This window comes from Oncorhynchus tshawytscha, linkage group LG22 (assembly GCF_018296145.1).
Source record: "Oncorhynchus tshawytscha isolate Ot180627B linkage group LG22, Otsh_v2.0, whole genome shotgun sequence".
Classification (NCBI taxonomy): domain Eukaryota; kingdom Metazoa; phylum Chordata; class Actinopteri; order Salmoniformes; family Salmonidae; genus Oncorhynchus; species Oncorhynchus tshawytscha.
Genome location: NC_056450.1, coordinates 26182892 through 26210590, shown reverse-complemented (window position 1 = coordinate 26210590; position 27699 = coordinate 26182892). Strand labels below are relative to the sequence as shown.

Genomic DNA, 27699 nt, shown 5'->3' with positions numbered 1-27699 from the left:
CCCGTGACCAGCTCGGAAACCGGATTGCACAGCGGAGAAGGTACGGTGGGATTCGAAATGGTCAGTGATCTGTTTATTAACTTGACTTTCGAAGACTTTAGAGAGGCAGGGCAGGATGGATATAGGTCTATAACAGTTTGGGTCTAGAGTGTCACCCCCTTTGAAGAGGGGGATGACCGCGGCAGCTTTCCAATCTTTAGGGATCTCGGACGATACGAAAGAGAGGTTTAATAACAGACTGGTAATAGGGGTTGCAACAATGGCGGCGGATAGTTTTAGAAATAGAGGGTCCAGATTGTCTAGCCCAGTTGATTTGTACGGGTCCAGGTTTTTCAGCTCTTTCAGAACATCTGCAATCTGGATTTGGGTGAAGGAGAAGCTGGGGAGGCTCGGGCAAGTAGCTGCGGGGGGGACTGAGCTGTTGGCTGGGGTAACCAGGAGGAAAGCATGGCCAGCCGTAGAGAAATGCTTATTGAAATGTTAGATTATCATGGATTTATCGGTGGTGACCGTGTTACCTAGCCTCAGAGTAGTGGGCAGCTGGGAGGAGGTGCTCTTGTTCTCCATTGACTTTACAGTGTCCCAAAACTTTTTGGAGTTAGAGCTACAGGATGCAAATTTCTCTTTGAAAAAGATAGCCTTTGCGTTCCTGTCTGACTGTGTGTATTGGTTCCTGACTTCTCTGAACAGTTGCATATCACGGGGACTATTCGATGTTATTCGCAGGGACTATTCACGGGGACTACTCTTGTCCAGATGAGATAGGGCAGTGTGACTGCAATTGTATTGTCTGTGGATCTATTGGGGCGGTATGCAAATTGAAGTGGGTCTAGAGTATCAGGTAATGTGGAGGTGATATGATCCTTACCTAGCCTCTCAAAGCACTTCATGATGACAGAAGTGAGTGCTACGGGGCGATAGTCATTTAGTTCAGTTACCTTTGCTTTCTTGGGTAAAGGGACAATGATGGACATCTTGAAGCAAGTGGGGACAGCAGACTGGGATAGGGAGAGATTGAATATGTCTGGAAACACTCCAGCCAGCTGGTCTGCACATGCTCTGAGGACACGGCTAAGGATAATAATACATTATTATGCTATTTAAAGAAGCCTATGATTGTCACTGTATAGTTAATTTAACATACAGGTGAGCTGTTTGACAGCCAGATATTCCCACTGTCTTGGTAAGTTATGGCAACTTCCAGGTTGTGCTGTCCCCTTTTGAGATTCATATAATTTCAGCACCATATAGGAGAGTTCTAGTCTGACATTACTACAATTATTACAGAGGATATATTAATGGTGGCCTATACAACAAAGCATACCATGATTTTCAAAAATGATAAAATCTTTTGAGGTAAAAAAAAAACACTACAAAATCTTTTTACAAAATCTCTTTATTGTACTTTGTCAATAAATAATAAGGCAATGTGTTTGTATGACAAACTGATTTGACAATTGTCTTCTACAACACTAAGGCCTTACCCCCGAACTTGATCTATGATCACGTCAAATATAGTCAATTGAGCAAGACAAATGGCAAACTTTTTAGTTGCTGGAACCCAAATATGTCAGTATGTCATATGCACTCACAGACATAGGCTATGACTACATCAATTTCGTAAGAATGTAATTTTTAAAAATGAAAAATCCATTCATGTGGGCTAAGACAGTTGAAGCAAAATCCAAACCCAATTGGCAACAATAATACTTTGGGTTATGTATTCAACAAGACACAAGGCTAATAAGACTTTCATTTTTGTACTCTAATAGGCTATAGACTCAAAAATGTGTGGTAGCACACAGAAAATCTAATTACAAGCCTACTGATAATATCACTCTGCTCCAATGACTGACTGTATTGCTCGTATTGAAAAGGTGTTGTACCGATTGCCAAACACATTCTTCTGTTTGGAAATCATTTCTTAGAAACAACTTGAATGACACTATGATAAATAAAAGTGCATTACAGAGAATGAAACAGAATAATAAATACTGAAACATCTGATAATTAAATAAAATTAATTGTATATTGATAAATAAATATAGGATGAAAAAAGTTCCAATATACCATATAAAAGTTAAATTATTTAGCTTAATTTAAAAAACACTTAGTTAAAAAATAGAAAGGCAATCAGACCAAATTTAAGAATGAACAAAAGGGGTTGATCATGGACATGGATTTTCCATACTGTATTATGTGATGAGATTATGATGGTGTTGATACACTATATATACAAAAGTATGTGGACCCCATCAAATTAGTGGATTCAGCTATTTTAGCCACACCCGTTGCTGACAGGTGTATAAAGTCGAGCACACAGCCATGCAATCTCCATACACAAACATTGGCAGTAGAATGGCCTTACTGAAGAGCTCAGTGACTTTCAACATGACACCGCCCCCTTTCTAGCAAGTCAGTTTGTGAAATTTCGGCCCTGCTAGAGCTGCCCCGGTGAACTGTAAGTGCTGTTATTGTGAAGTGGAAACGTCTAGGAGTAACAACAGCTCAGCCGCGAAGTAGTAGGCCACACAAGCTCACAGAACGGGACTGACAGAAGCTGAAGTTGCAACACTCACTACTGAGTTCCAAACTGCCTCTGGAAGCAACGTCAGCACAATAACTGTTCATCGGGAGCTTCATGAAATTGGTTTCCATGGTCGAGCAGCCGCACACAAGCCTAAGATCAACATGTGCAATGCAAAGCGTCGGCTGGAGTGGTATAAAGCTCACCGCCATTGGACTCTGGAGCAGTGGAAACACGTTCTCTGGAGTGATGAATCATGCTTCACCATCTGGCAGTCTGTTCGATGAGCAGGTGTCCACATACTTTTGGCAATGTAGTGTAGTTGATGCACACTTGTCAATTCACCAGCTATTTCGTCTATTACCTTACTTAAACATTGGTTCTTCTTACACAAAGAGAGTGTTAACACAAAACAGTCGGTCACACCACACACTGACCTACACAACTTCACAGATTTAAAAAAACACAACCTGAAGACAGGTTGAACACCACCGACAAGCCCCATTTTCACCTTAATCAAAGTACACTTATCAAGAGTCAACTCTAAGTTATTCTCTACACTGAATAATAGATGCTGAATGTATTATATTAGATCAATCTTATGTAAATGTGAACAACCTAATTGGCACATTTCCAATTACATTCTTAAAGAGAGGATAGCACTTGTATTGTGCACCCTGTGAAAGACAAAGACAGAAAGGGAGGATATGAGGAGCCAGGTAGAGGCTGATAGAGGTCATAGACCAAGGAAGGAAGACATTTAGAGGCAGGTTTAACATTTCACATGAGTTTAAAACACATATAGTGCCCATGTTAATATAATAATACTATTGAGGATGCCCCGATTTGTTACCAGATACCCCCCTAATTCAAAGCCTCTTATAGAGGGTGAGGAGAGAAAGCAGAGATGAGAGGTGCTTCATATAGGATCTCCTGAACCAGTTAACCTCTACTCAGCTAGAAAATATTGAACAAGCGGACAATGGAGCTGATATTCTAGCCTTCTAATCTGTCTCTCAGCAAACTAAAAGGATTCAGAGCTTAATATAACTAATTTACTCAGACTGGTTTACATATGACTGTTAAGGGGCATTCACAGAAGTGTTCCCTTGCCTAACCTGTCCACCAGTTTGCCCAGGAGGTGGTGCCTTATTGCTGGTAGTTTCCATATTGACCCTAAGGGAGTGGGAGGTAGAAAAGAAAACACAAATCTTTAGTCATTTCAGGTCAGCATGAGATGGGGAATACTTTCGATCATTAATACTTTCTCATGATTAAAAGCAACCCATGGGCATCGCCATTGTGGTAATTTGCGGTGTGAGTTGCCCAATTTACCCAATGTTTGGTTGGACAGCACCGTCCTCCTCAAAACGTGGGGTCAGGGGTAGCTGTAGCTGTACCTGTTCGTAAGCGTAGGGCCTCTGTGTCTGTGCCCCAGGGGCAGCCTGGGAGGAACGGTAGGAGCTATACTGCTGGCCCTGACCCTGCTGGTACTGGGAGTACTGGGACGACGCACCCTGACCTGGACCTGGAGACCAAATCAGTCAATCAACCAAGTATTCAATCACTCTGACAGTAAAACAATCATCTTCTCAAAATACCAATTTACTGATTTAATGTTCAATTCCCAACCATCCCAACTATCTGCATCAACATGTCCATAGCTAAACATAGGCAAGTGCGCACCTGTGTGTGTGTTCCTTACCATAGCCCTGTTGCTGTGTGCTGTAGCCCTGCTGTGAGGGGTACTGTTGTTGGCTGAAGGGCTGCTGCTGACCTGAGCCATGCTGGTACTGGGCTTGCTGCTGACTGTACTGGGAGTTGCCTGGGGGTCAGAAGTAGGGATGTAACTACTTCAAGATTGACTTCAGACTTGTATTAAGCGGACTGTAGTTCCTCGTGGACAGATGCACATAACATAAATAGTAATCAAGCATCTGCTATATTTTACTTCTGGGTGTCTGAGATGAGGCCTAGTGTGGCAGATAGCTAGCAGCTACAATACTATCACAACCTTTATGCTTATTAGGCATGAGTCTGATGTGGTTTGGGAACATACCTCCTTCGTAGTAGTGCTGTGAGGACTCGTCAAAGGGCCTCTCATAGCCGTGTTCACCGTAGGACGACTGTTGGTAGGAGTACTCGCCATGACCTGGAGTGGGCAGGAATGAGCACGTGCCAAAACCACTCTATTATAAACAATGTGGGTCCTCACACATATGCTAGAGAGCTTGGTCCTCTCACAGTTCATAAAGCTTATACATACATATGTGTGCACCCATAAGATGACAAGAGAACAAACAGACATTTGCCGTGCCTCGGACACTCAAATACGAACTCACATTTAAACAAAGCACACACAAACACCCTACATTCAGTTGGGGCTTTGGGAAATCTCTGGGACCAACTGCAAGTTTAGGTACACCAAAGGGGAACACTATTAACAGAGACACACCAGGAGGTAACAGTTCTGGGACCAACCTCTGCCCTTTGCCATAACAATCATAATCCATCCATATTATGACCGTACAAAAGACTCCCATTAAACTCCCACAAGAAGATAAAGAAAAGACAAGAAGCCAGAGGATTGATTTATTGAGTTCAGCACTGAAGACAGGGCAGTGGGATAACACAGACGGGAAGGCATGTATATGTGTGTGTGTGTGATTGAGATGTCTGAAAGGTGTGTATGTGTTTGGAGTGGTTGTGTGTGTGGGGGTCAAGGCTCTGAATGATTACCATCAGGGTAATACTGCTGGTTTATGGGCTCACTGGAGCTCTGAGTGTGTCCATACTGCTCTCCGTAGAACTCGTCTTGTCCCATGTACTGCAGTGCACATCCTGCAAGACAGGTGACACCAGGATTGGTTAATCAGCTGGTCCGACCAATGGGGCTCTGTTGGTGACTAAAGGAGGCTGGGCCAGGACACTTTGGGAGTTGGAGAGTTGGAGGGGAGTGTCTGCGTGTTTGGTTTTACTATCCTTCTGGGGACCAGAAGTCCTCACAAGAATAATAAACAAGGAAAATTCAGACAAGTGTGGACATTTCACCGGTTCCATGAAGGAAAATTACTATTTTAGGCTTGGGGGTTAGAATTAGGGTTAGGAGTTAGGTTTAGGAGTTAGGGTTAGGGCTTAAGGGTTAGGTAAAATAGGATTTGTTATTCAATTGTTTGGTCCCCACAAAGATAGTAAAACAAAAGTGTGTTGGTTCTTCTATCTTTGTGGGGACCAGAAGTCCTCACAAGGATAATGAAACAAGGAGAATTCAGACATGTGGGGACCTTTCACAAGTCCCAAGAAGGAAAATGACTATTTTAGTCTTAGGGGTTAGGTTTAGGAGTTAGGGTTAAATCCTTAAATCCCCCAAAGTCCCTACAAGTAAGGTAAAACAAGGACAATTCTTCCTTGTGGGGACATTTCCCACATCCTCATGAAGACAAAGGCTATTTTAAGAATAGCGGTTAGGGTTACAATTAGAGTAAGTGGTTACTCTAGTTAGGTTTAGGGCTGGTGTTAAGGTTAGGGAAAATAGCTCCCCATGAGGATAGAATAGCAAAATGTGTGTGAGTGTGAGAGAGAATGAGAGGCACGAGAGTGAGAGACAATGCGTGCCTGCGTGCATTAGTATGTGCATGAGTGTGTGTATGTGCGTATGAGAGTGAGAGAGAGGAGAAGTGGCGTCATATGGGTGCTAATGATGTCATGAGAAGCTTTTTTGTGGTTGAATGACTGAAGTTCAAGTAAAATTAGACTGAATACATGATAGTGTAGGAGGCGGTAAGTAGACTGAAGTCTCTTTGTTGAAACCCACGTATTCTGGTTTTCACTTATTTTGTTCCGAAGGATGGCTATTCCCTACTCTATCTGAAATGTGAATTGATAATGTTTGTGTTGGGAAGAAAATGGCTGCCATTTGAGTCCAATCATTCTCATTTCAGAATGTTCAGCCCTATCCAAACCATGATCTGAAAAATTATAGATTCCTATGAGAATTCAATTAAATATGACTTTCTGAAAAGATCAATGACAGAGATGGAAGTTTTCAGAAATCTGAGCAGGTCAATCACATGAGAAAGCAGTGGTGTTGGTGGTGGTTTTGGTGGTGTTATTGGTGGTGTTGGTCTTGGTGGTGTTGTTGGTGGTGGTGTTGGTGGTGTTGTTGGTGGTCTGCAAAAACTACAAATGCCATTCCTTCCTTTTACATCACAAACTACCAACTCAAAAACATTTTTTTATTTTTGTTGCCAAATGTATTGCTGGAAATATCGTTATATCTGCAAGATAGAAACTCACAGTCTCGCAAAATATAAATATTCTACAACATATTGATCCTATGACATAATGCAAAAGGACCATTATCACAGCAGTCAACAGCTAGAGAAGAAAGCATCTTCCATGGCAAAAGAAAGTCTTCTTAAATCTCCAATGATAAATCTCCATTGTCAGAGATGAACTATACACCGGCAACAATTTGCCACATAAAAAAGTCTGACAGTGTTAGAAAGACAATCTCCAAGCGTGATATCCGACAATACAATACCCAATATCACCAGACACAGTCGAGAGAAGCGCCTTAGCAACAACCATTCGACCAATCAGAGGATGGCTTGTGAGCTGGTCACTTAACCCAACTCGGAATCAGAACAATACAGTCCATGTAGACAGGACCCAGTGACTGTACCTGGACAAGCTGGGATAAGACCAGGGTAAGTCACAACATACAACCCAGGGCTAGTGACCTCTGTTGCCCTGGAGACAGTGTCTCAGAAATCCAGTACAGACAAGCTACTGACGAGTCTCTGTGAGGAACGTGTCTAGCCCACATCCCACACCAAACAAGGGGATGTTGGGGGACTATTTTTAGGCACATGCTGACACAGCGTGGGTAACGTGATTTACAGAGACTGGGACTCCAAGTGACAACAGCCATAAATCTTCAGTCTGCTTCTTCCTAAAGTCATTGGCAGACCATTACCATAGGTCAGATCCTCTAGGCTACACACCTGCGATACCATGGTAACGTACATGCATCATTGACAGATTACATCCACCCTACATATCATAGTCTGTTTTTTAGGCGCACACTTCCTAAACGCCTGCTAACTATTAACATCTCAAAGTTTCACCCCACATCCATGTCCTTTGCAATCACTTTGGCTACATCTTTCACAAGTAATCACCTACACCCAAAACCATACAGCCATCTTCTCCACCGATAGGCCACAGTGAGCCACATGCATCCCTGCAGACTTAGCATGCCCCTGCAGCTCTTAACCAAAATGCAGCAGCCTGTAGGAACACAGAGAAAGACATGGTCACCTACCTTGCTGTGTGTGTCGGTAAGTCCCCATGGGCCTCTGGCTCACCATACTGTTGCCTTGTCCGCTCTGCCCCAACATGCCCATAGCAGTCTGTTGGCCCTGGTAGTGCTGCTGCCCGGCCCCAGTCTGGGACGACGGGTAATGAGGCTGCTGCATCATGGAGACTAGAGGATGGTGGGGGGAAGGGCCGTTATAGGGTGAGATCTTATACATCAACACACACACCCAATGTCAACATCATCATCGTCTTCATTATTGTCGTCATCATTCATAACCAGAACAGAAATTGGGGGAGTAAATCTCTGCAGTAAATGCAAAAGAAGCCAGAGAGGGGTCAGTGCATAAAACAGAGATAAATACACATTGACAACCAGGGAGACGAGGGCGGGCTGCAGGGATGCATGTCAGGGGTTAGAGGCCAGGAGAGGAGAGGAGAGCCTGAAGCAGGGTGGTGACTGGGATTGGGGACGATACTAGACTCCAGAGGGAGGAAGGGGATGCCTAACAGTCTGATGAACTGAATATGTTTGGATCTTCTTGTCGTTCATACGGGACAATGCGATATTCAGAGGTTATGGATTGTGAAGTTCAAGCGTATAAAGACTAGAGAAGGTTTTCTAAAAGCTAGGGAAGAGAAGGGAGGTTATAGAGAACGATGTGGAAGAGTTGTGGAGGTGGAATACCTTCAGGGTTCCCTGGATCAGTCAATAATTCACTGGTGTCCTGTCTAAATCATTACAATCGTCATTTTCTAGAATCCTCAGAGAGAGCACAACTCCCTATCGCTCCCTCCCTCTCTTTGCCCTGCTGAGAGCTAGGCCAAAACTACAACCTCACGCAAACTCCAGAATACACTCCACTCTCAGATTCACATCTTTCATTCTAAGATTCATCCTCCAATGTTCATCCTCTCAGCTTCCCTTTCTCCTTGATCATCCCCCCTTCCCCTCCAGAGCTTTGACATATACTGTAGTGGGGGCTGGCCAAACACACTCCCTGATCTAGGAGTGGACTCGTCATTCACTAGTAACGTACTTAGCAACAAGACTCACTAGAGGCCAGCAAAATAGAACAGCCAAATTAGAAATCATGTATTTCCAAAGGAATTGTGTTTTCAATTATTGAATATCATTGGCTTTGATGGCGTATTGCTATGCCACTGGTCCTTGGTCTCTGGTTCCTCTGCACCTGGCTGGCTCACCTGGGTTGGACTGCATGTTGAGGTTGCTGCGGGAGGAGGAAGGAGAGGAAGAACCGTAGCCTGGGCTTGGGCCAGGCCCCTGGATCATGCTGCCCTGGGAAGAGGGGGGCACGGGGTGGCTGTAGCCCAAGGCTGAGCTGTGGGTGCTGGCCGGCAGGCTGAGGGACGTGGAGGAGAGCCCAGCCGACTGTGTCTGACCCGCATGCTGCTGCTGCTGCATGGGAGCGTGGCTGGGGCCTGACAACACACTGAGCAGTCAAAGCAGCCAGACCCTCAGGCACACGCAATGCCACCATGGCCACAGGCACCACAGAAGCGCAACACATTCAGTTCATCGCTACACCACAGGAGACTCGTGTAGGACTAAATTAAGAGGTTTGGGGTGCTGAGATTATGCAGAGACACTTAACGAGAGAAGAATTAGTGGAAACAAGGAGGGACAGATTGACAAGAGGAAAAATACCTGTATGGATACATAAAGGTGCATCTCAATAGTCTAAATTGGCTTCCTCTCCATTTTTCCATTCCTTAATGTGCAATACCATGAGAGAACTGGCCAGGTGAAAGCAAATGTACAGTTAGCATCTGCCAAATTGCATCCATTTATCCTGTCTTAAGGGATCAGTGCAGCTGAAGAAGATTATGAAGATATTAGAATAAGAAGCCACTTTAAACTATCAATATGCACCCATAAAATGATGTCTGCAGAGATGAGAAGACTTGAGATCCGAGATGCTGCCAAACTATAGGGGGGTGAATTGGAGGGGCAGACAGACAGACCATGCAGCAGACAGTCAGTTGAGCAGAGAAACCAGCAGTGAGATTGTACTCACGTACAGACAAAGGTGTGTGAGTGTGTGTGGATGGAGTTGTGTGTGTGTGTTCGTGTGTGGAGATGGGGGTCTCACCATTGCTCATCTGACTCTGCATCATGGAGGGGGGGGGCAGGCCAGGTGTCATGGCGTCGTTGAGGTTACTCTGGGAGTGTATGGGCCCACTGCCCCCGTTCTGCCCCATCCCTCCAGGACCCATACTCCCCATGTTAGGGGTAGGAGGCTGGCAAAAAAGGAAGAGAGGAGAGATGTGAATTTACATCTCTCAAGAATTGTGTTACAGAAAAATAACAGCTCTAAGGGTGAGGGAGGAAGAAAGACATTAAAAGAGAGGTGTGTGGTGAGAGGAATTGAGAGATAACGAGAGAGAGAGAAAAAAAATACTAAATTGCGTAACTCCATGCAGACTTACCGCAGGTAACAGTGACTGCATGTTCTGATTAGAATCTGCTATCGTAGCCAGATAGACCAGGTTTCTGTGAAGAATCTGCTGATACCTATCAAAGCACAGAAATACTTTAACATAATGACTATCATTAACCTGTGATATACTATCTTCATGCTTAAAACATCTTCATCCAAGTATACATCTGCTTTGACTGGAAACCTGATGTTGAATAAGGTTCTATGTCGGGTAGAAATGAGCGTTTCAATCAGGAAAGTTTCCTCTCACGATCTCTACAAGCCAGAATGTTGAATAAAATACCATTTTAAAGTACTTTACCGTTTGTCCGCGCGGTTGGTCCTTTTGGTTGTAGGAATGTGAGACAATATATCCACAGGAAAGTATAACTACATCAACTTTCAAAGCGCTGGTAGGGCGTTCAGATTTCTTTCACCTGAAGCATGTGTACAAGATAAACATACATCCACAGAAACATGCATACTTTCTTGAACTCTTGCATGTGTTTACAAGGTTCTGCGCATTATTCAAATGATAGACAGTTCAAATGCCTTGTTTAATTTTTCTGTAGATATGTATGTATGTGTATGTATACCGTGTACAGTAAGTATATGTATACATATGTACAGTACCAGTAAAAAGTTTGGACAAACCTACTCATTCAAGGGTTTTTCTTTATTTTTACTATTTTCTACATTGTAGAATAATAGTGAAGACATCAAAACTATTAAATAACACATATGGAATCATGTACTAACCAAAAAAGTTTCAAATAAATCAAAATATATTTAAAGTAGGCACCCTTTACCTTGATGACAACTTAGCACACTATTGGCATTCTCTCAACCAGCTTTATGTGGTAGTCATCTGTAATGCATTTCAATTAACTGGTGTGCCTTGTTAAAAGTTAATGCATTTGAGACAATCAGTTGTGTTGTGACAAGGTAGGGGTGGTATACAGAAGATAGCCCTTTTTGGTAAAAGACCAATCCATATTATGGCAAGAACAGCTCAAATAAGCAAAGACTAAACAACAGTCCATTACTTTAAGACATGAAGGTAAGTCTATTCGGAAAATGTCAAGAACTTTCAAGTGCAGTTGCAAAAACCAAGTGCTATTATGAAACTGAGGACCGCCACAGGAAAGGAAGACCCAGAGTTACCTCTGCTGCAGAGGATAAGTTCATTAGATTGCAGCCCAAATAAATACTTCACATAATAAAAGTAAAAGAGACATCTCAACATCAACTGTTCAGAGGAGACTGAGTAAATCAGACCTTCATGGTCGAAGAAGAGACCTGCTTAGGCCAAGAAACACGAGCAATGGCCATTAGATCGGTGGAAATCGGTCCTTTGGTCTGATGAGTCCAAATTTGAGATTTTTGGTTCCAACCACCGTGTCTTTGTGAGACGCAGAGTAGGTGATGTCCGCATGTGTGGTTCCCACCGTGAAGCATGGAGGAGGAGGTGTGATGTTGTGGGGGTGCTTTGCTGGTGACACTGTCTGTGATTTATTTAGAATTCAAGGCACACTTAAACAGCATAGCTACCACAGCATTCTGCAGCAATACGCCATCCCATCTGGTTTGCGCTTAGTGACCATAAACACACCTTCAGGCTGTGTAAGGGCTATTTGACAAATAAGAAGATTGATGGTGCTGCATCAGATAACCTGGCCTCCACAATCACCCGACCTCAATCCAATTGACATGGTTTGGGATGAGCTGGACTACAGAGTGAAGGAAAAGCAGCCAACAAGTGCTCAGCATATGTAGAAACTCCTTCCAGACTGTTGGAAAAGCATTCCTCATGAAGCTGGTTGAGAGATTGTCAAAAGTGGGCAAAGCTGTCATCAAAATATTTAACACTTTTGGTTGCTACCTGATTCCATGTGTTATTCAATAGTTTTTATGTTTTCACTATTATTCTGCAATTTAGAAAATAATAAAAATAAAGAAAAACCCTTGAATGAGTAGGTGTGTCCAAACCTTTAACTAGTACTATATAAAAAAAATATATATATATATACTGTATATGTATGTATGTATGTATGTAAGTGGTGACCCGTCATTCATTCATAATCATTTTTGGGGCGGCTTGCCTGTATGGCATGTTATTTTGGAATTAATACGTGTCACATAGTGCTTTCTGTGGTGGGGCAAGCCAGCAGAAAATACGGAGCGTTACGCCATGATTGGCTCAGTGTTCTGTCACTCATGGGGACACTAAGTCACTGCCAAGTCTAAGGGTAGACTTAAAAAATTCTAGCACCTTGGGTGCTGCCATAAAGGTACATTAGAAGTGCCTATCCAAGAAGGTTCAAGGTCATTGGCCACAGATAAAATTATGTCAAATTACGTTATCTACAGTAGCTTTGACATCATACTTTCAAAATCTTAGCTAGCAGTCATCATCATGAATCAAGTCGAAAATCTACTGGCAAATAATGTTTAATCCTTGAAGAGAAAAAATGAAGAGAAATCATAGATAAAACATATCAGTGGTCATTGGCCATTGGACATAAACATTACAGAACAAGTTGGTCCCACAGCTGGGACCGAGAGACTGAAAAACAGCTTCTATCTCAAGGCCATCAGACTGTTAAACAGCCACCACTAACATTGAGTGGCTACTGCCAACACACTGTCAATGACACTGACTCTACTCCAGCCACTTTAATAATGGGAATTGATGGGAAATGATGTAAATATATCACTAGCCACTTTAAACAATGCTACCTTATATAATGTTACTTACCCTACATTATTCATCTCATATGCATACGTAGATACTGTACTCTATATCATCGACTGCATCCTTATGTAATACATGTATCACTAGCCACTTTAACTATGCCACTTGGTTTACATACTCATCTCATATGTATATACTGTACTCGATATCATCTACTGTATCTTGCCTATGCTGCTCTGTACCATCACTCATTCATATATCCTTATGTACATATTCTTTATCCCCTTACACTGTGTATAAGACAGTAGTTTTTTTGGAATTGTTAGTTAGATTACTTGTTCGTTATTACTGCATTGTCGGAACTAGAAGCACAAGCATTTCGCTACACTCGCATTAACATCTGCTAACCATGTGTATGTGACAAATAAAATTTGATTTGATTTGAAATGACAAATTCAAAATGATAAACATTCAACATTGGGCATTCTGTCAATGAAGCATGATTTGTATCGTGCTCAAAACAAATGTTAACCCAGAACTGCAAAAATGTGACTTCCATGAGTTCAAGACAACTGGGAAGCCGGGAATAAACAAGCTTCGACTGTGAAAATACGTTTTGAACGGTCATCCAACTCGGAATTGTAAATCCGGCCTCTTTTGAGAGCTGCGACCTAAAGATCAATGACATTGTCATGACTCGACCATATTTTTTTCAGAGTTCCCAGTTGTTTTGAAAGCACCATGAATCCAGAGAATGCCAGACTTTGATGATACAATTTGCCGACGAAGGACAGCCGCGCCACCTTCCTGTTCAAGTGAGAACACCAGAACAAGGTGAGTCCAAAAATGTATTGTATGCTACTGCATAAATGATGTAATATGCCAGGGAGATATGTATACTGTAGCTAAGAATGTAATACTAAGTGTATGTTGTGTAGTAAGATGTTAGTAGATCATGTGCCTCACCCAAATAATTTTATTACGCCTACTGTTCTGACTTGGTGGTACACATGTAGCCTTTAACCTGTTTTAGAGAAATGTAAACATAGAATATTGTAAGAGCTTTCATTGTCTGAAAATCAAAAGAAATCAGCCAAGACCTCAGAAAAAAAATCATACACCTCCACAAGTCTGGTTCATCCTTGGGAGCAATTTCCAAATGCCTGAAGGTACCACATTCATCTGTACAAACAACAGTACGCAAGTATAAACAACATAGGACCACGCAGCCATCATACCGCTCAGGAAGGAGACGTGTTCTGTCTCTTAGAGATTAACGTACTTTGGTGCAAATCAATCCCAGAACAACAGCAAAGGACCTTGTGAAGATACTGGAGGAAACAGGTACAAAAGTATCTATATCCACAGTAAAACGAGTCCTATATCGACATAACCTGAAAGGCCGGTCAGCAAGGAAGAAGCCACTGCTCCAAAACCACCATACAAAAGCCAGACTACGGTTTGGGGGACAAAGAACTGCAAATTAGGACAAATATCATACTTTTTGGAGAAATGTCCTCTGGTGGTCTGATGAAACAAAAATAGAACTGTTTGGCCATAATGACCATCGTTATGTTTGGAGGGAAAAGGGGGAGGCTTGCAAGCCGAAGAACACCATCCCAACCGTGAAGCACGGGGGTGGCAGCATCATGTTGTGGGGGTGCTTCGCTGCAGGAGGGACTGGTGCACTTCACAAAATAGACGGCATCATGAGGAGGGAAAATTATGTGGATATATTGAAGCAACATCTCAAGACATCAGTCAGGAAGCTAAAGCTTGGTCGTAAATGGGTCTTCCAAATGGACAATGACCCCAAGCATATTTCAAAAGTGGTGGAAAATGGCTTAAGGACAACAAAGTCAAGGTATTGGAGTGGCCATCACAAGCCCTGACCTCATCCTGTAGAGAATTTGTGGGCAGAACTGAAAGAGCGTGTGCGAGCAAAAAGGCCTACAAACCTGACTCAGTTTCACCAGCTCTGTCAGGAAGAATGGGACAAAATTCACCCAACTTATTGTGGGAAGCTTGTGGAAGTCTACCCTAAACATGTGACCTAAGTTAAACAATTTAGAGGCAATGCTACCAAATATTAATTGAATGTATCTAAACTTCTGACCCACTAGGAATGTGATGGAAAAAAAACTGAAATAAATCATTCTCTCTACTATTATTCTGACATTTCACATTCATAAAATAAAGTGGTGATCCTAACTGACCTAAAACAGGGATTTTTTATTAGGATTAAATGTCAGGAATTGTGAAAAACTGAGATTAAATGTATTTGGCTAAGGTGTATGTAAACTTCCAACTTCAACTGTATGTGTATATGTACAGTGCATTCGAAAAGTATTCAGACCCCTTGACTTTTTCAACATTTTGTTACATTACAGCCTTATTCTTAAGTTAATTCACAAAAAAATATATAATCTTCAAACTACACACAATACCCCATAATGACAAAATGAAAACAGGTTTTCAGAATGTTTGAACATTTATTAAAAATAGAAAACAGAAATACCTTATTTACATACTGTTCAAAAGGTTGGGGTCACTTAGAAATGTCCTTGTTTTTGAAAGAAAAGCTAATTTTTTGTCCATTAAAATAGCATCAAATGAATCAGTGTTGACATTGGTAATGTTGTAAATGACTATTGTAGCTGGAAACGGCAGATTTTTAATGGAATATCTACATAGGCGTACAGAGGCCCATTATCAGCAACCATCACTCCTGTGTTCCAATGGCACGTTGTGTTAGCTTATCCAAGTTTATCATTTTAAAAAGCTAATTGATCATTAGAAAACCCTTTTGCAATTATGTTAGCACAGCTGAAATCTGTTGTTCTGATTAAGGAAGCAATACAACTGGTCTTCTTTAACCTAGTTGAATGTCTGGAGCATCAGCATTTGTGGGTTCGATTACAGACTCAAAATGGCCAGAAACAAATAACTTTCTTCTGAAACTCATCAGTCTATTCTTGTTCTGAGAAAGGAAGGCTATTCCATGCGAGAAATTGCCAAGAAACTGAAGATCTTGTACAACGCTGTGTACTACTCCCTTCACAGAACAGCACAAACTGGCGCTAACCAGAATAGAAAGAGGAGTGGGAATCCCTGGTGCACAACTGAGCAAGAGGACAAGTACATTAGTGTCTAGTTTGAGAAACAGACACCTCACAAGTTCTCAACTGGCAGCTTCATTAAATAGTACCCGCAATACACAAGTCTCAACTTTAACAGTGAAGAGGCGACTCCGGGATGCTGGCCTTCTAGGCAGAATTGCAAAGAAAAAGCCATATCTCAGACTGGCCAATAAAAATATAAGATTAAGATGGGTGAAAGAACACAGACACTGGACAAAGGAACTCTGCCTAGAAGGCCAGCATCCCGGAGTCGCCTCTTCACTGTTGACGTTAAGACTGTGGTACCACCTGTGGTAAATTCAATTGATTGGACATGATTTGGAAAGGCACACATCTGTCTATATAAGGTCCCACAGTTTGCAGTGCATGTCAGAGCAATTGTCCATAGAGCTCCGAGACAGGATTGTGTCGAGGCACAGATCTGGGGAAGGGTACCAAAATAATTCTGCAGCATTGAAGGTCCCCAAGAACACAGTTGCCTCCATCATTCTTAAATGGAAGAAGTTTGGAACCATCAAGACTGTTCTTGGAGCTGGCCGCCTGAAAACTGAGTAATAGGGGGAGAAGGGCCTTGGTCAGGGAGGTGACCAAGAACCAGAAGGACAAACATCTCTGCAGCAGTCCACCAATCAGGCCTTTATGGTAGAGTGGCTGTAATCTCTTCCATAGGTGCTTCAACAAAGTAATGAGTAAAGGGTCTGAATACTTATGTAAATGTGATATAAGTTTTGTATTGTTAAAAAATTTGCAAAAAATTCTAAAAAGCTGTTTTTGCATTGTCATCACAGGGTATTGTGTGTAGATTTATGAAGGGAAAAAAACAATTTTATCAATTTTACAATAAGACTAACGTAACAACATGTGAAAAAAATCAAGGGGTTTGAATACTTTCCAAATGCATGTATATATATATATATATATATATATATATATATATATATATATATATATATATATATATATATATATATATAGTATATATATATATATATATATATATATATATATATATATATGTAGTGCCTTGCAAAAGTATTCATCCTCTTTCGTGTTTTTCTTATTTTTATAACCTGTAATTTAAATGCATTTTTACTTGGATTTCATGTGATGGACATACACAAAATAGTCCAAACTGGTGAAGTGAAATGAAAAATAACTAACGGAAAAGGGGTGCATGCATATGTATTCACCCCCTTTGCTATGAAGCCCCTAAATAAGATCTGGTGCAACCAATTACCTTCAGAAGTAATTTAATTAGTTAAATAATGTCCACCTGTGTGCAATCTAAGTGTCACATGATCTGTCACATCATCTCAATATACACTGCTCAAAAAAATAAAGGGAACACTTAAACAACAATGTAACTCCAAGTCAATCACACTTCTGTGAAATCAAACTGTCCACTTAGGAAGCAACACTGATTGACAATACATTTCACATGCTGTTGTGCAAATGGAATACATTTGCAAATGGAATACACACAACAGGTGGAAATTATAGACATTTAGCAAGACACTCCCAATAAGGGAGTGGTTCTGCAGGTGGGGACCACAGACCACTTCTCAGTTCCTATGATTCCTGGCTGATGTTTTGGTCACTTTTGAATGCTGGCGGTGCTTTCACTCTAGTGGTAGCATGAGACGGAGTCCACAACCCACACAAGTGGCTCAGGTATTGCAGCTCATCCAGGATGGCACATCAATGCGAGATGTGGCAAGAAGGTTTGCTGTGTCTGTCAGCGTAGTGTCCAGAGCATGGAGGCGCTACCAGGAGACAGGCCAGTACATCAGGAGACGTGGAGGAGGCCGTAGGAGGGCAACAACCCAGCAGCAGGACCACTACCTCCGCCTTTGTGCAAGGAGGAGCAGGAGGAGCACTACCAGAGCCCTGCAAAATGACCTCCAGCAGGCCACAAATGTGCATGTGTCTGCTCAAACGGTCAGAAACAGACTCCATGAGGGTGGTATAAGGGCCCGACGTCCACAGGTGGGGGTTGTGCTTACAGCCCAACACCGTGCAGGACGTTTGGCATTTGCCAGAGAACACCAAGATTGGCAAATTCGCCACTGGCGCCCTGTGCTCTTCACAGATGAAAGCAGATTCACACTGAGCACATGTGACAGATGTGACAGTCTGGAAACGCCGTGGAGAACGTTCTGCTGCCTGCAACATCCTCCAGCATGACCGGTTTGGCGGTGGGTCAGTCATGGTTTGGGGTGGCATTTCTTTGGGGGGCCGCACAGCCCTCCATGTGCTTGCCAGAGGTAGCCTGACTGCCATTAGGTACCAAGATGAGATCCACAGACCCCTTGTGAGACCATATGCTGGTGTGGTTGGCCCTGGGTTCCTCCTAATGCAAGACAATGCTAGACCTCATGTGGCTGGAGTGTGTCAGCAGTTCCTGCAAGAGGAAGGCATTGAGGCTATGGACTGGCCCGCACGTTCCCCAGACCTGAATCCAATTGAGCACATCTGGGACATCATGTCTCGCTCCATCCACCAACGCCACGTTGCACCACAGACTGTCCAGGAGTTGGCGGATGCTTTAGTCCAGGTCTGGGAGGAGATCCCTCAGGAGACCATCCGCCATCTCATCAGGAGCATGCCCAGGCATTGTAGGGAAGTCATACAGGCACGTGGAGGCCACACACTACTGAGTCTCATTTTGACTTGTTTTAAGGACATTACATCAAAGTTGGATCAGCCTGTAGTGTGGTTTTCCACTTTAATTTTTGAGTGTGACTCCAAATCCAGACCTCCATGGGTTGATAAATTTGATTTCCATTGATAATTTTTGTGTGATTTTGTTGTCAGCACATTCAACTATGTAAAGAAAAAAGTATTTAATAAGAATATTTGATTCATTCAGATCTAGGATGTGTTATTTTAGTGTTCCCTTTATTTTTTTGAGCAGTGTATATACACCTGTTCTGAAAGGCCCCAGAGTCTAAGCAAGGGGCACCACCAAGCAAGCGGCACCATGAAGACCATGGAGCTCTCCAAACAGGTCAGGGACAAAGTTGTGGAGAAGTACAGATTGGGATTGGGTTATAAAAAAATATCTGAAACTTTGAACATCCCACGGAGCACCATTAAATTCTTTATTTAAAAAATGGAAAAAATATGGCACCACAACAAACCTGCCAATAGAGGGACGCCCACCAAAACTCACAGACCAGGCAAGGAGGGCATTAATCAGAGAGGCAACAAACAGAACCATTTTAAGCCGTACACTCCACAGAGCTGGGCTTTACGAAAGAGTGGCCAGAAAAAAAGCCATTGCTTAAAGAAAAAAATAAGCAAACACGTTTGGTGTTCACCAAAAGGCATGTGGGAGACTCCCCAAACATATGGAAGAAGGTACTATGGTCAGATGAGACTAAAATTGAGCTTTTTGTCTGGCACAAACCCAACACCTCTCATCACCCCGAGGGCACCACCCCACAGTAAAAGATGGTGGTGGCAGCATCATGCTGTGGGGATGTTTTTCATTGGCAGGAACTGGTCAGAACTGAAGGAATGGTGTATGGCGCTAAATACAGGGAAATTCTTGACAGAGTCAACATTCAGGAAACAGACAAAGACTAAGACAAGAAGAGTCAGCACATGGGAACAAAAATGACAAATGACAATTAATGCTGAAGCAGGGAACAGAGTGGGGAACCAGACAGATATAGGGGAGGTAATGACAGAGGTGATTGAGTCCAGGTGAGTCCAATAATTGCTGATGCGTGTGACGGGAGGAAGGCAGGTGTGCGTTATGATGGTGTCAGGAGTGAGTAAAACTGGGAAGCTTGGCGCCTTCGAGCACCAGGGAGGGGGAGCTGGATTAGGCGTGACAGTACCCCCCCCTCTAGGGGCACCACCCGGCGTCCCACCTGGGCGAGCCTGACAGGCCTGCCCGAGGCACGGGCGCTGGACAAGCCGGCTGGGCGTAAACTCCCGATGAACCGGGAGAGGCATGGGAGCCTGGCGAGCCAGCTGAGGCATAGGAGCCCAACGATCTGGGCTGGGGCGTGAAAACCTGTCGATCCCGCTGAGGCGTGGGAACCCAGTGATCCGTCTGAGGCATAGCAGCCTGACGAGCCGGCTGGACGTAAATCCCTGACGATCCGGCTGAGGCCTGACGTAGGATGGGTGCCTCCCGAGCCAACCGGGGCAAGAAACCCCTCTAGCCAGCTAGGGCATGACAGGCCGACGAGCTGGCTTAGGCACCCCCGGGTCCATCGGTGGCGGCCCCCGGACCAAACGTCACCACCTACCGGAAAGCCAGCACTCCCCGAAGCTTTGTTTGGGGGCTTCAGCATTCTGTAAAGACTGACGCCAGAGATGAGAAGCAGGTACCGGGAGTCCATATTTAATCAGGAAACAGACAATGACCAAGACAAGAACAGCGTCAGCACACGGGTACAAAACGACAAACGGCAATTAATGTTGAAGCAGGGAACCAGACATATATACGGGAGGTATTGACAGAGGTGATTGAGTCAAGGTGAGTCCAATAATCGCTGTTGCGCGTGACGGGGGAAAGGTGTGCGTAATGATGGTGGCAGGAGTGTGTAATGTGGGGAGCCTGGCGCAAGGCGCCAGTGAGGGGGAGTGGGAACAGGCGTGACAGGTATGTGTATGCATATATGTAATTGTATGTATGTATATTATTTACTGCTCTAGGGATATAATTACTGTGTGGATAACCTTGTTTATTATTATGTATTGATTTTTATCTTTAATTTTGTTCACTTTTTATGTGATGCGCACGGCAGAAAACCCCGGAAGAACAATTATCACTGAATTATCACAGTTAATTATTGTATTGTTTGTTTATGTGTCAATTAATCCCATAAGGGATGGGTTGCCAACTGGCGATTTGACGCGAAAAGTAATTCATTCATTCATCAGAACTTTGAAAAGTTTATGTAATTATACTTTCCTGTGGATATATTGTCTCACATTCCTACCGCCAAAAGTACCAACCGCACGGACAACCGGTAAAGTATGATAAAATATAATTTAATTCAACATCAGGAAAGGAAACTTTCCTGATGCAAACACTCATTTCTGCCCAAAGTGGAATTCAATGCAATTCAACATCGAGTTTCCAGGCAAACATCTGCTATACAGTAACCTATAACATGCATATGTGCACAACAGTAGGCCTATGAAGACAGATGTGACACCTACTGTGTGCATTCTGCTGTTTTTCCTTTGTTCTGGTAATCCATTATACATTGTATCAGATGGTGATTTTCATCCAGCATCTTTGGGAGGTCCAAAAAAGGTAACACATCACTTGACACACAGAGTCATAACACATTATGACACGGTGATAACGTGCCATAATATGTTATAACAGCTGGCATAACCTGTTATAATATGGTCATAACACTGTCATGACACACACATTATATATATATATATGTATATATATACACAAACAGTAGTGGCCAAAAGTTTTGAGAATGACACAAATATTAATTTTCACTCAGTATGCTGCCTCAGTTTGTATGATGGCAATTTGCATATACTCCAGAATGATATACTCCAGAGTGATCAGATGAATTGCAATTAATTAATTAATTAATCCGCCCCCAAAAAATTCCACCTGACATCCAGCTGACATCATGTCAGTGATTCTCTCGTTAACACAGGTGTGAGTGTTGACGAGGACAAGGGTGGAGATCACTCTGTCATGCTGATTGAGTTTGAATAACAGACTGGAAGCTTCTAAGGGAGGGTGGTGCTTGGAATCATTGTTCTTCCTCTGTCAACCATGGTTTCCTTCAAGGAGACAAGTGCCATCATCATTGCTTTGCACAAAAAGGGCTGCACATGCAAGGATATTGCTGCCAGTAAGATTGCACCTAAATCAACCATTTATCGGATCATAAAGAACTTCAAGGAGAGCGGTTAAATTGATGTGAAGAAGGCTTCAGGGCGCCCAAGAAAGTCCAGCAAGCACCAGGACCATCTCCTAAAGTTGATTCAGCTGTGGGATAGGGGCACCACCAGTACAGAGCTTGCTCAGGAATGGCAGCAGGCAGGTGTGAGTGCACCTGCATGCACAGTGAGGCAAAGACTTGTAGGATGGCCTAGTGTCAAGAAGGGCAGCAAAGAAGCCACTTCTCTCCAGGAAAAACATCAGGGACAGACTGATATACTGCAAAAGGTGCAGGGATTTGACTGCTGAGGACTGGGATAAAGTCATTTTCTCTGATGAATCCCCTTACCAATTGTTTGGGGCATCCGGAAAAAAGCTTGTCCGGAGAAGACAAGGTGAGCGCTACCATCAGTCCTGTGTCATGCCAACAGTAAAGCATCATGAGACCATTCATGTGTGGGGTTGCTTCTCAGCCAAGGGAGATGGCTCACTAACAATTTTGCCAAAGAACACAGCCATGAGTAAAGAATGGTACCAACACATCCTCTGAGAGCAACTTCTCCCAACCATCCAGGAACAGTTTGGTGATGAACAATGCCTTTTCCAGCATGATGGAGCACCTTGCTATAAGGCAAAAGTGATAACTAAGTAGCTCAGGGAACAAAACATCGATATTTTGGGTCCATGGCCAGGAACCTCCCCAGACCTTAATCCCATTGAGACCTTGTGGTCAATCCTCAAGAGGCGGGTGGACAAACAGAAACCCACAAATTTGGACAAACTCCAAGCATTGATTATGCAAGAATGGGCTGCCATCAGTCAGGATGTGGCCCAGAAGTTAATTGACAGCATGCCAGGGCGGATTGCAGAGGTCTTGAAAAAGAAGGGTCAACACTGCAAATATTGACGCTTCGCATCAACTTCATGTAATTGTCAATAAAAGCCTTTGACACTTACGAAATGCTTGTAATAATAGTTTAGTATTCCATAGTAACATCTGACAAAAATATCTAAAGACACTGAAGCAGCAAACTTTGTGGAAATTAATATTTGTGTCATTCTCAAAACTTTTGGCCACGACTGTATATATATATATATATATATATATATATATATATATATATATATATATATATATATATTAGACCTATATTTTATGGCTGGTTATGACACCTACATAATAGTGTAAAAACCCACAAAACCTAATTGTGTAAAAACCCACAAAACCTATCACACAAGGCAAAACATTCCATTACACCATAGCCTACTTTTCAACAGTCTGTTTATGCTGTTTAACATTGAGTTAATTATCATTGTTATTGCTCACACATTGTTCAGACATGCACCTACCCCAATGCTCTGTTGCTGATGACTGGAATGAATGCAGGAGCAGATGTTAGGAGTGTGTATTGGAGGTGAAGTCAGGTGCAGGAGAGCAGAGTGTAGTGAACAGGCACACTTTTTATTCCGGGCAAAATGACAGCACAAAGTAACATATAATATGCCGAAAACACAGAACATAGAACAAAAAGTAATGCGCGTAACAATATCCACAATATCAAAATACACGTAACACAAACAATCCTACACAAAGACATGATGGGGAACAGAGGAATAAATACATATGAATTGATTGGGGAATGAATACCAGGTTTGCAGGGAACAAGACAAAACAAATGGATACGTGAAAAATGGAGCGGCGATGGCTAGAAAGCCAAACGCCGCCAGAACAAGGAGAGGAACCGACTTCGGCGGAAGTCGTGACAGCAGATATCAGGAGAAGGACAAGGCACCCTCTTCTTGACTGATGACTGATATAAGGGCTTGTACGTGATAGGCCTATCTGGCTTATATGATTATGGTCAAAAAGAGTATATTATTAGTCCAAGTAAAGTGACACAGGATGGTTATAATTCTTCTTGACAGTGTCATAAAGTGTATTTTCTACAAGTTAATTAAAATATGATGAAAAAAAACCATGACTGTAAAGAATTCATTATAACATCAAAGGACTTGAGAAACAAACTTTCAAACCAAAGAAAACTTATTGGCAGGGAATAAAATTATTTGAATAAATGACACCTACACTCTTATGTCAGTGTCAGAACCAGCCATAAGATAACGCAATATACACTACATGACCAAAGGTATGTGGACACATACTTGTCGAACATTTCATTCCAAAATCATGGGGATTAATATGGAGTTGGCCCGCACTTTCAGCTATAACAGCCTCCACTCTTCTGGGAAGGCTTTCTACTAGATGCTGGAACATTACTGTGGGGACTTGTTTCCATTCAGCCACAAGAGCATTAGTGAGGTCGGACACCGATGTTGGGCAATTAGGCCTGGCTCGCAGTCTGCGTTCCAATTCATCCCAAAGGTGGTTGATGGGGTTGAGGTCAGGGCTCTGTGCAGGCCAGTCAAGTTCTTCCACATTGATTTCGACAAACCATTTATGTATGGACCTCGCTTTGGGCATGGGGGCATTGTCATGCTGAAACAGGAAAGGTCCTTCCCCAAACTGTTGCCACAAAGTTGGAAGCACAGAATCGGCTAGAATGTCATTGTATGCTGTAGAATTAAGATTTCCCTTCACTGGAACCAAGGGGCCTAACACGAACCATGAAAAACAGCCCCAGACCATTATCCCTCATGCACCAAACTTTACAGTTGCATTGGGGGAGGTAGTGTTCTCCTGGCATCCACCAAACCCAGATTTGTTCACCGGACTGCCAGATGGTAAAGGGTGATTAATCACTCCAGATGCTCCAGAGTCCAATGGTGGCGAGCTTTACACCACTCCGGCAGACGTTTTGCATTGCGCATGGTGATCTTAGGCTTGTGTGCAGCTGCTCGGCCATGGAAACCCATTTCATGAAGCTCCCGACTAACAGTTATTTTGCTGATATTGCTTCCAGAGGCAGTTTGGAACTCAGTATTGAGTGTTGCAGCCGAGGACAGACAATTTCTACATTCTATGCACTTCTGCACTCGGCAGACCCATTCTGTGAGCTTGTGTGGCCTACCACTTCGCGGCTGAGCCGTTGATGCTCCTAGATGTTTCCACTTCACAATAACTGCACGTACATTTGGCTGGAGCAGCTCTAGCAGGGCAGAAATTGGCGGACTGACATGTTGGAAAGGTGGCATCATATCACGGTGCCAGGTTGAAAGTCCCTGAGCTCTCCAGTAAGGCCATTCTACTGCCATTGTTTGACTATGGAGATTGCATGGCTGTGTGCTCGATTTTATACACCTGTCAGCAACAGGTGTGGCTGAAATATCTGAATCCACTGGGTGTCCACATACTTTTGTATATATAGTGTATGTCACAACAGGTGTAAATATATGGGTCATGACCATATTATGACAGGTTATGACAAGTTATGTCAGCTATTATGACATATTATGATTGTGTCATGACACTGGGTGTCAAGTAAAGTGTTACCAAAAAAAAAACGTTAGAGTAGTTTACTATAATGTTACTACACTATAATAAATTGTCCTAAATACTCCCCCCTTTCTTGCTCAACACAATTATCTGGGTCGGATGTTTTTCTTGGAGCATCACTAACGTCGCAGAACAGACTGTTTCAGTGGAACGGAGCCATTGTTTCTTTTTTTCCCTGCAACTCAAGTCTTTCATTATCTTCAGCCAATCATAACATTCCGTCATCAGTGACAAAAAAACAGAGTGAACTAGAAAGGAGACCCTGTGCTGTGCTCTATTAACTACGGTACGCATATCCAAATTAAGCGCTCTAACCGTGTTTGATTAAAATACTTCCAGATGCCCTAAAACATTTGAAAGCCACCCTAAATTAATGCAATGCCTGCCTCATTCCCTCTAGGCTTAACAAAGGTCCAAGGATGTTGCACGTAGGCTCAAAACTGTCCCGTAATCCACACACCTTCCATGAATCACTCTCTGTCGCCAATGTCGGACTATCCGTTCATCGAGTGCACGTGCCTCTTACCACTCATTGGCTGTCCAAAGAATTATCACTAGTCTACTCTCATGTCTCTGTCACGGCTTGCTATTTTTGATAACAATTTGGAGTATGGTTTTCAAAAGAAACAATATTGATCCAAGAAAAAAATCACTCGCAACAGTTCACAAAAAAATCCTATGAAGGGCATGCACCAGAATAAGCAATATTTCAGTCAGACTCGGAACAAACTTGCATATTTTTCTAGGATGTTTATGCTCTGTTATTAGACAACATTGATGTTTTAACGCATAACATAGTAGCCGTTATGTAAGCTTACATAGAAAGGCACACTGAAGTTTTAGGGGGCAACGGAAACAACAACAAAAAGTAGCCTTTGAGTAATGTCAATCTGTTTTAATAGTGTCATATCATCCCCTCGCTTTTTGCCTCGCTCTACTGTACCAGTTGCCTTCTCTGTGCTGATGTTCACTACTTTCCCACCATTGACACTGACTGACTATGCAAGCTCTCAAGTCGACAAAATATGTCATATTTGACGACGTAATGGCGCAAAAAGAAATAGCATTACCTTTTGTATAGTTTGTTGGGTCACCTCCCCTTTGCTCCTTGGGCGCGCCGATGAAAATGCAACCGACATTGTGATATTAGGAAATGGAAAAAATGAAAAGCCTATTTTTATTGTAATATGTAGCTTATATCTAGCGCGCAGCCCTCTATAACATAGTTAGGTTTCCCATTTTATGAAAATCATAGGGGTGTGTGAACCCCTGGATTATACCAAAATGAAAAGAAATTACGAATAAACAACAATATTCTCCTGGACGCAAATTGATAGTTTACTCTACATTTGGTGATGTTGCAAAAATGGAGAGTTCCATAATGTCTATGAAAAGATTCGCCTTGATCGAGACGCTCACTCAGTAATTTTTTGGTATAAACCAGACATAGGCTGCAGGCTGCAGTAGATTTTTTCTCACAGTAGTAGGGTCGTCCCTAGTTACCACAGCCACAAAGTCCTAAACCCCGCCCATTTCTACAATTTGTCTTCTTAAAGTGTGATTTTAAACATAACCCTAACCTTAAATTAAGACCATAAAGCAAATGTTTGTTTTCATACATGTTTAAGATATAGCCAGACAACCCAATAGTAGAGGCAAAGACAGTACAGTAAGAAGACCACAGAGAGAAGAGGTAACCCAGACACGTCACATGGCTATAAAGCTGAAGGAAGCATCCGTTTAGAACGTTCTCACCACCAAATATGGTAGTGAGTTTACTGTTCATTTTTATTGTTTATTTCACTTGTGTATATTATCTACCTCACTTGCTTTGGCAATGTTAACACATGTTCCCCATGCCAATAAAGCCCCTTGAATTGAATTGAATGGAAGTCCAGTCGCGGGTAGTGAGAGAGAGTGGAACTAGATGAAACTGAGCCGACATTACGCTAATTTTCTCATCCATGAGACATCTGATCTCAATACCTTTTTCTGTTCCCAAAACTAGAATCTGTTACGAACACAGTGCACTAAGTTGTAAAATATCGCGTTGTTAATTAAGAAGGAATGAATTTAGTTTGTACACACGCGCACTTCACAGACGTGTCGAGCCCTAACGGTAATATGCAAATACATGCTACAACGCGCCAATAGGATTTCACCAAGCTAGTACTTAGCTTTTCCGACCTCCTTGCGTGTTCCGCTCACAATGCTTCATTTGCGCCCACTGTGAACGACACAGATT

General features: G+C 42.6%; 1 protein-coding gene across 7 annotated transcripts; it reads right to left on the bottom strand.

Annotated features, from left to right (window-relative positions):
* Positions 1-2719: 2719 nt before the first annotated feature.
* Positions 2720-26940, bottom strand: LOC112222181 (calcium-responsive transactivator). 7 transcript variants are annotated; one of them, XM_024384858.2, is made up of 11 exons: positions 26525-26940; positions 21304-21380; positions 10298-10382; positions 9961-10108; positions 9053-9289; positions 7854-8015; positions 5267-5368; positions 4587-4679; positions 4233-4352; positions 3863-4055; positions 2720-3703 (listed from the first exon to the last, which is right to left on the bottom strand). In XM_024384858.2, exons 1-11 carry the CDS (start codon positions 26591-26593, stop codon positions 3610-3612), a joined length of 1380 nt encoding a protein of 459 aa, XP_024240626.1. In that variant the 5' UTR covers positions 26594-26940; the 3' UTR covers positions 2720-3609. The 7 variants fall into 7 exon arrangements, with proteins under 7 accessions (XP_024240626.1, XP_024240629.1, XP_024240627.2 ...); XM_024384861.2 differs by having other exon boundaries at positions 3928-4055; XM_024384859.2 differs by lacking the exon at positions 26525-26940 and adding an exon at positions 23351-23662.
* Positions 26941-27699: the final 759 nt, after the last annotated feature.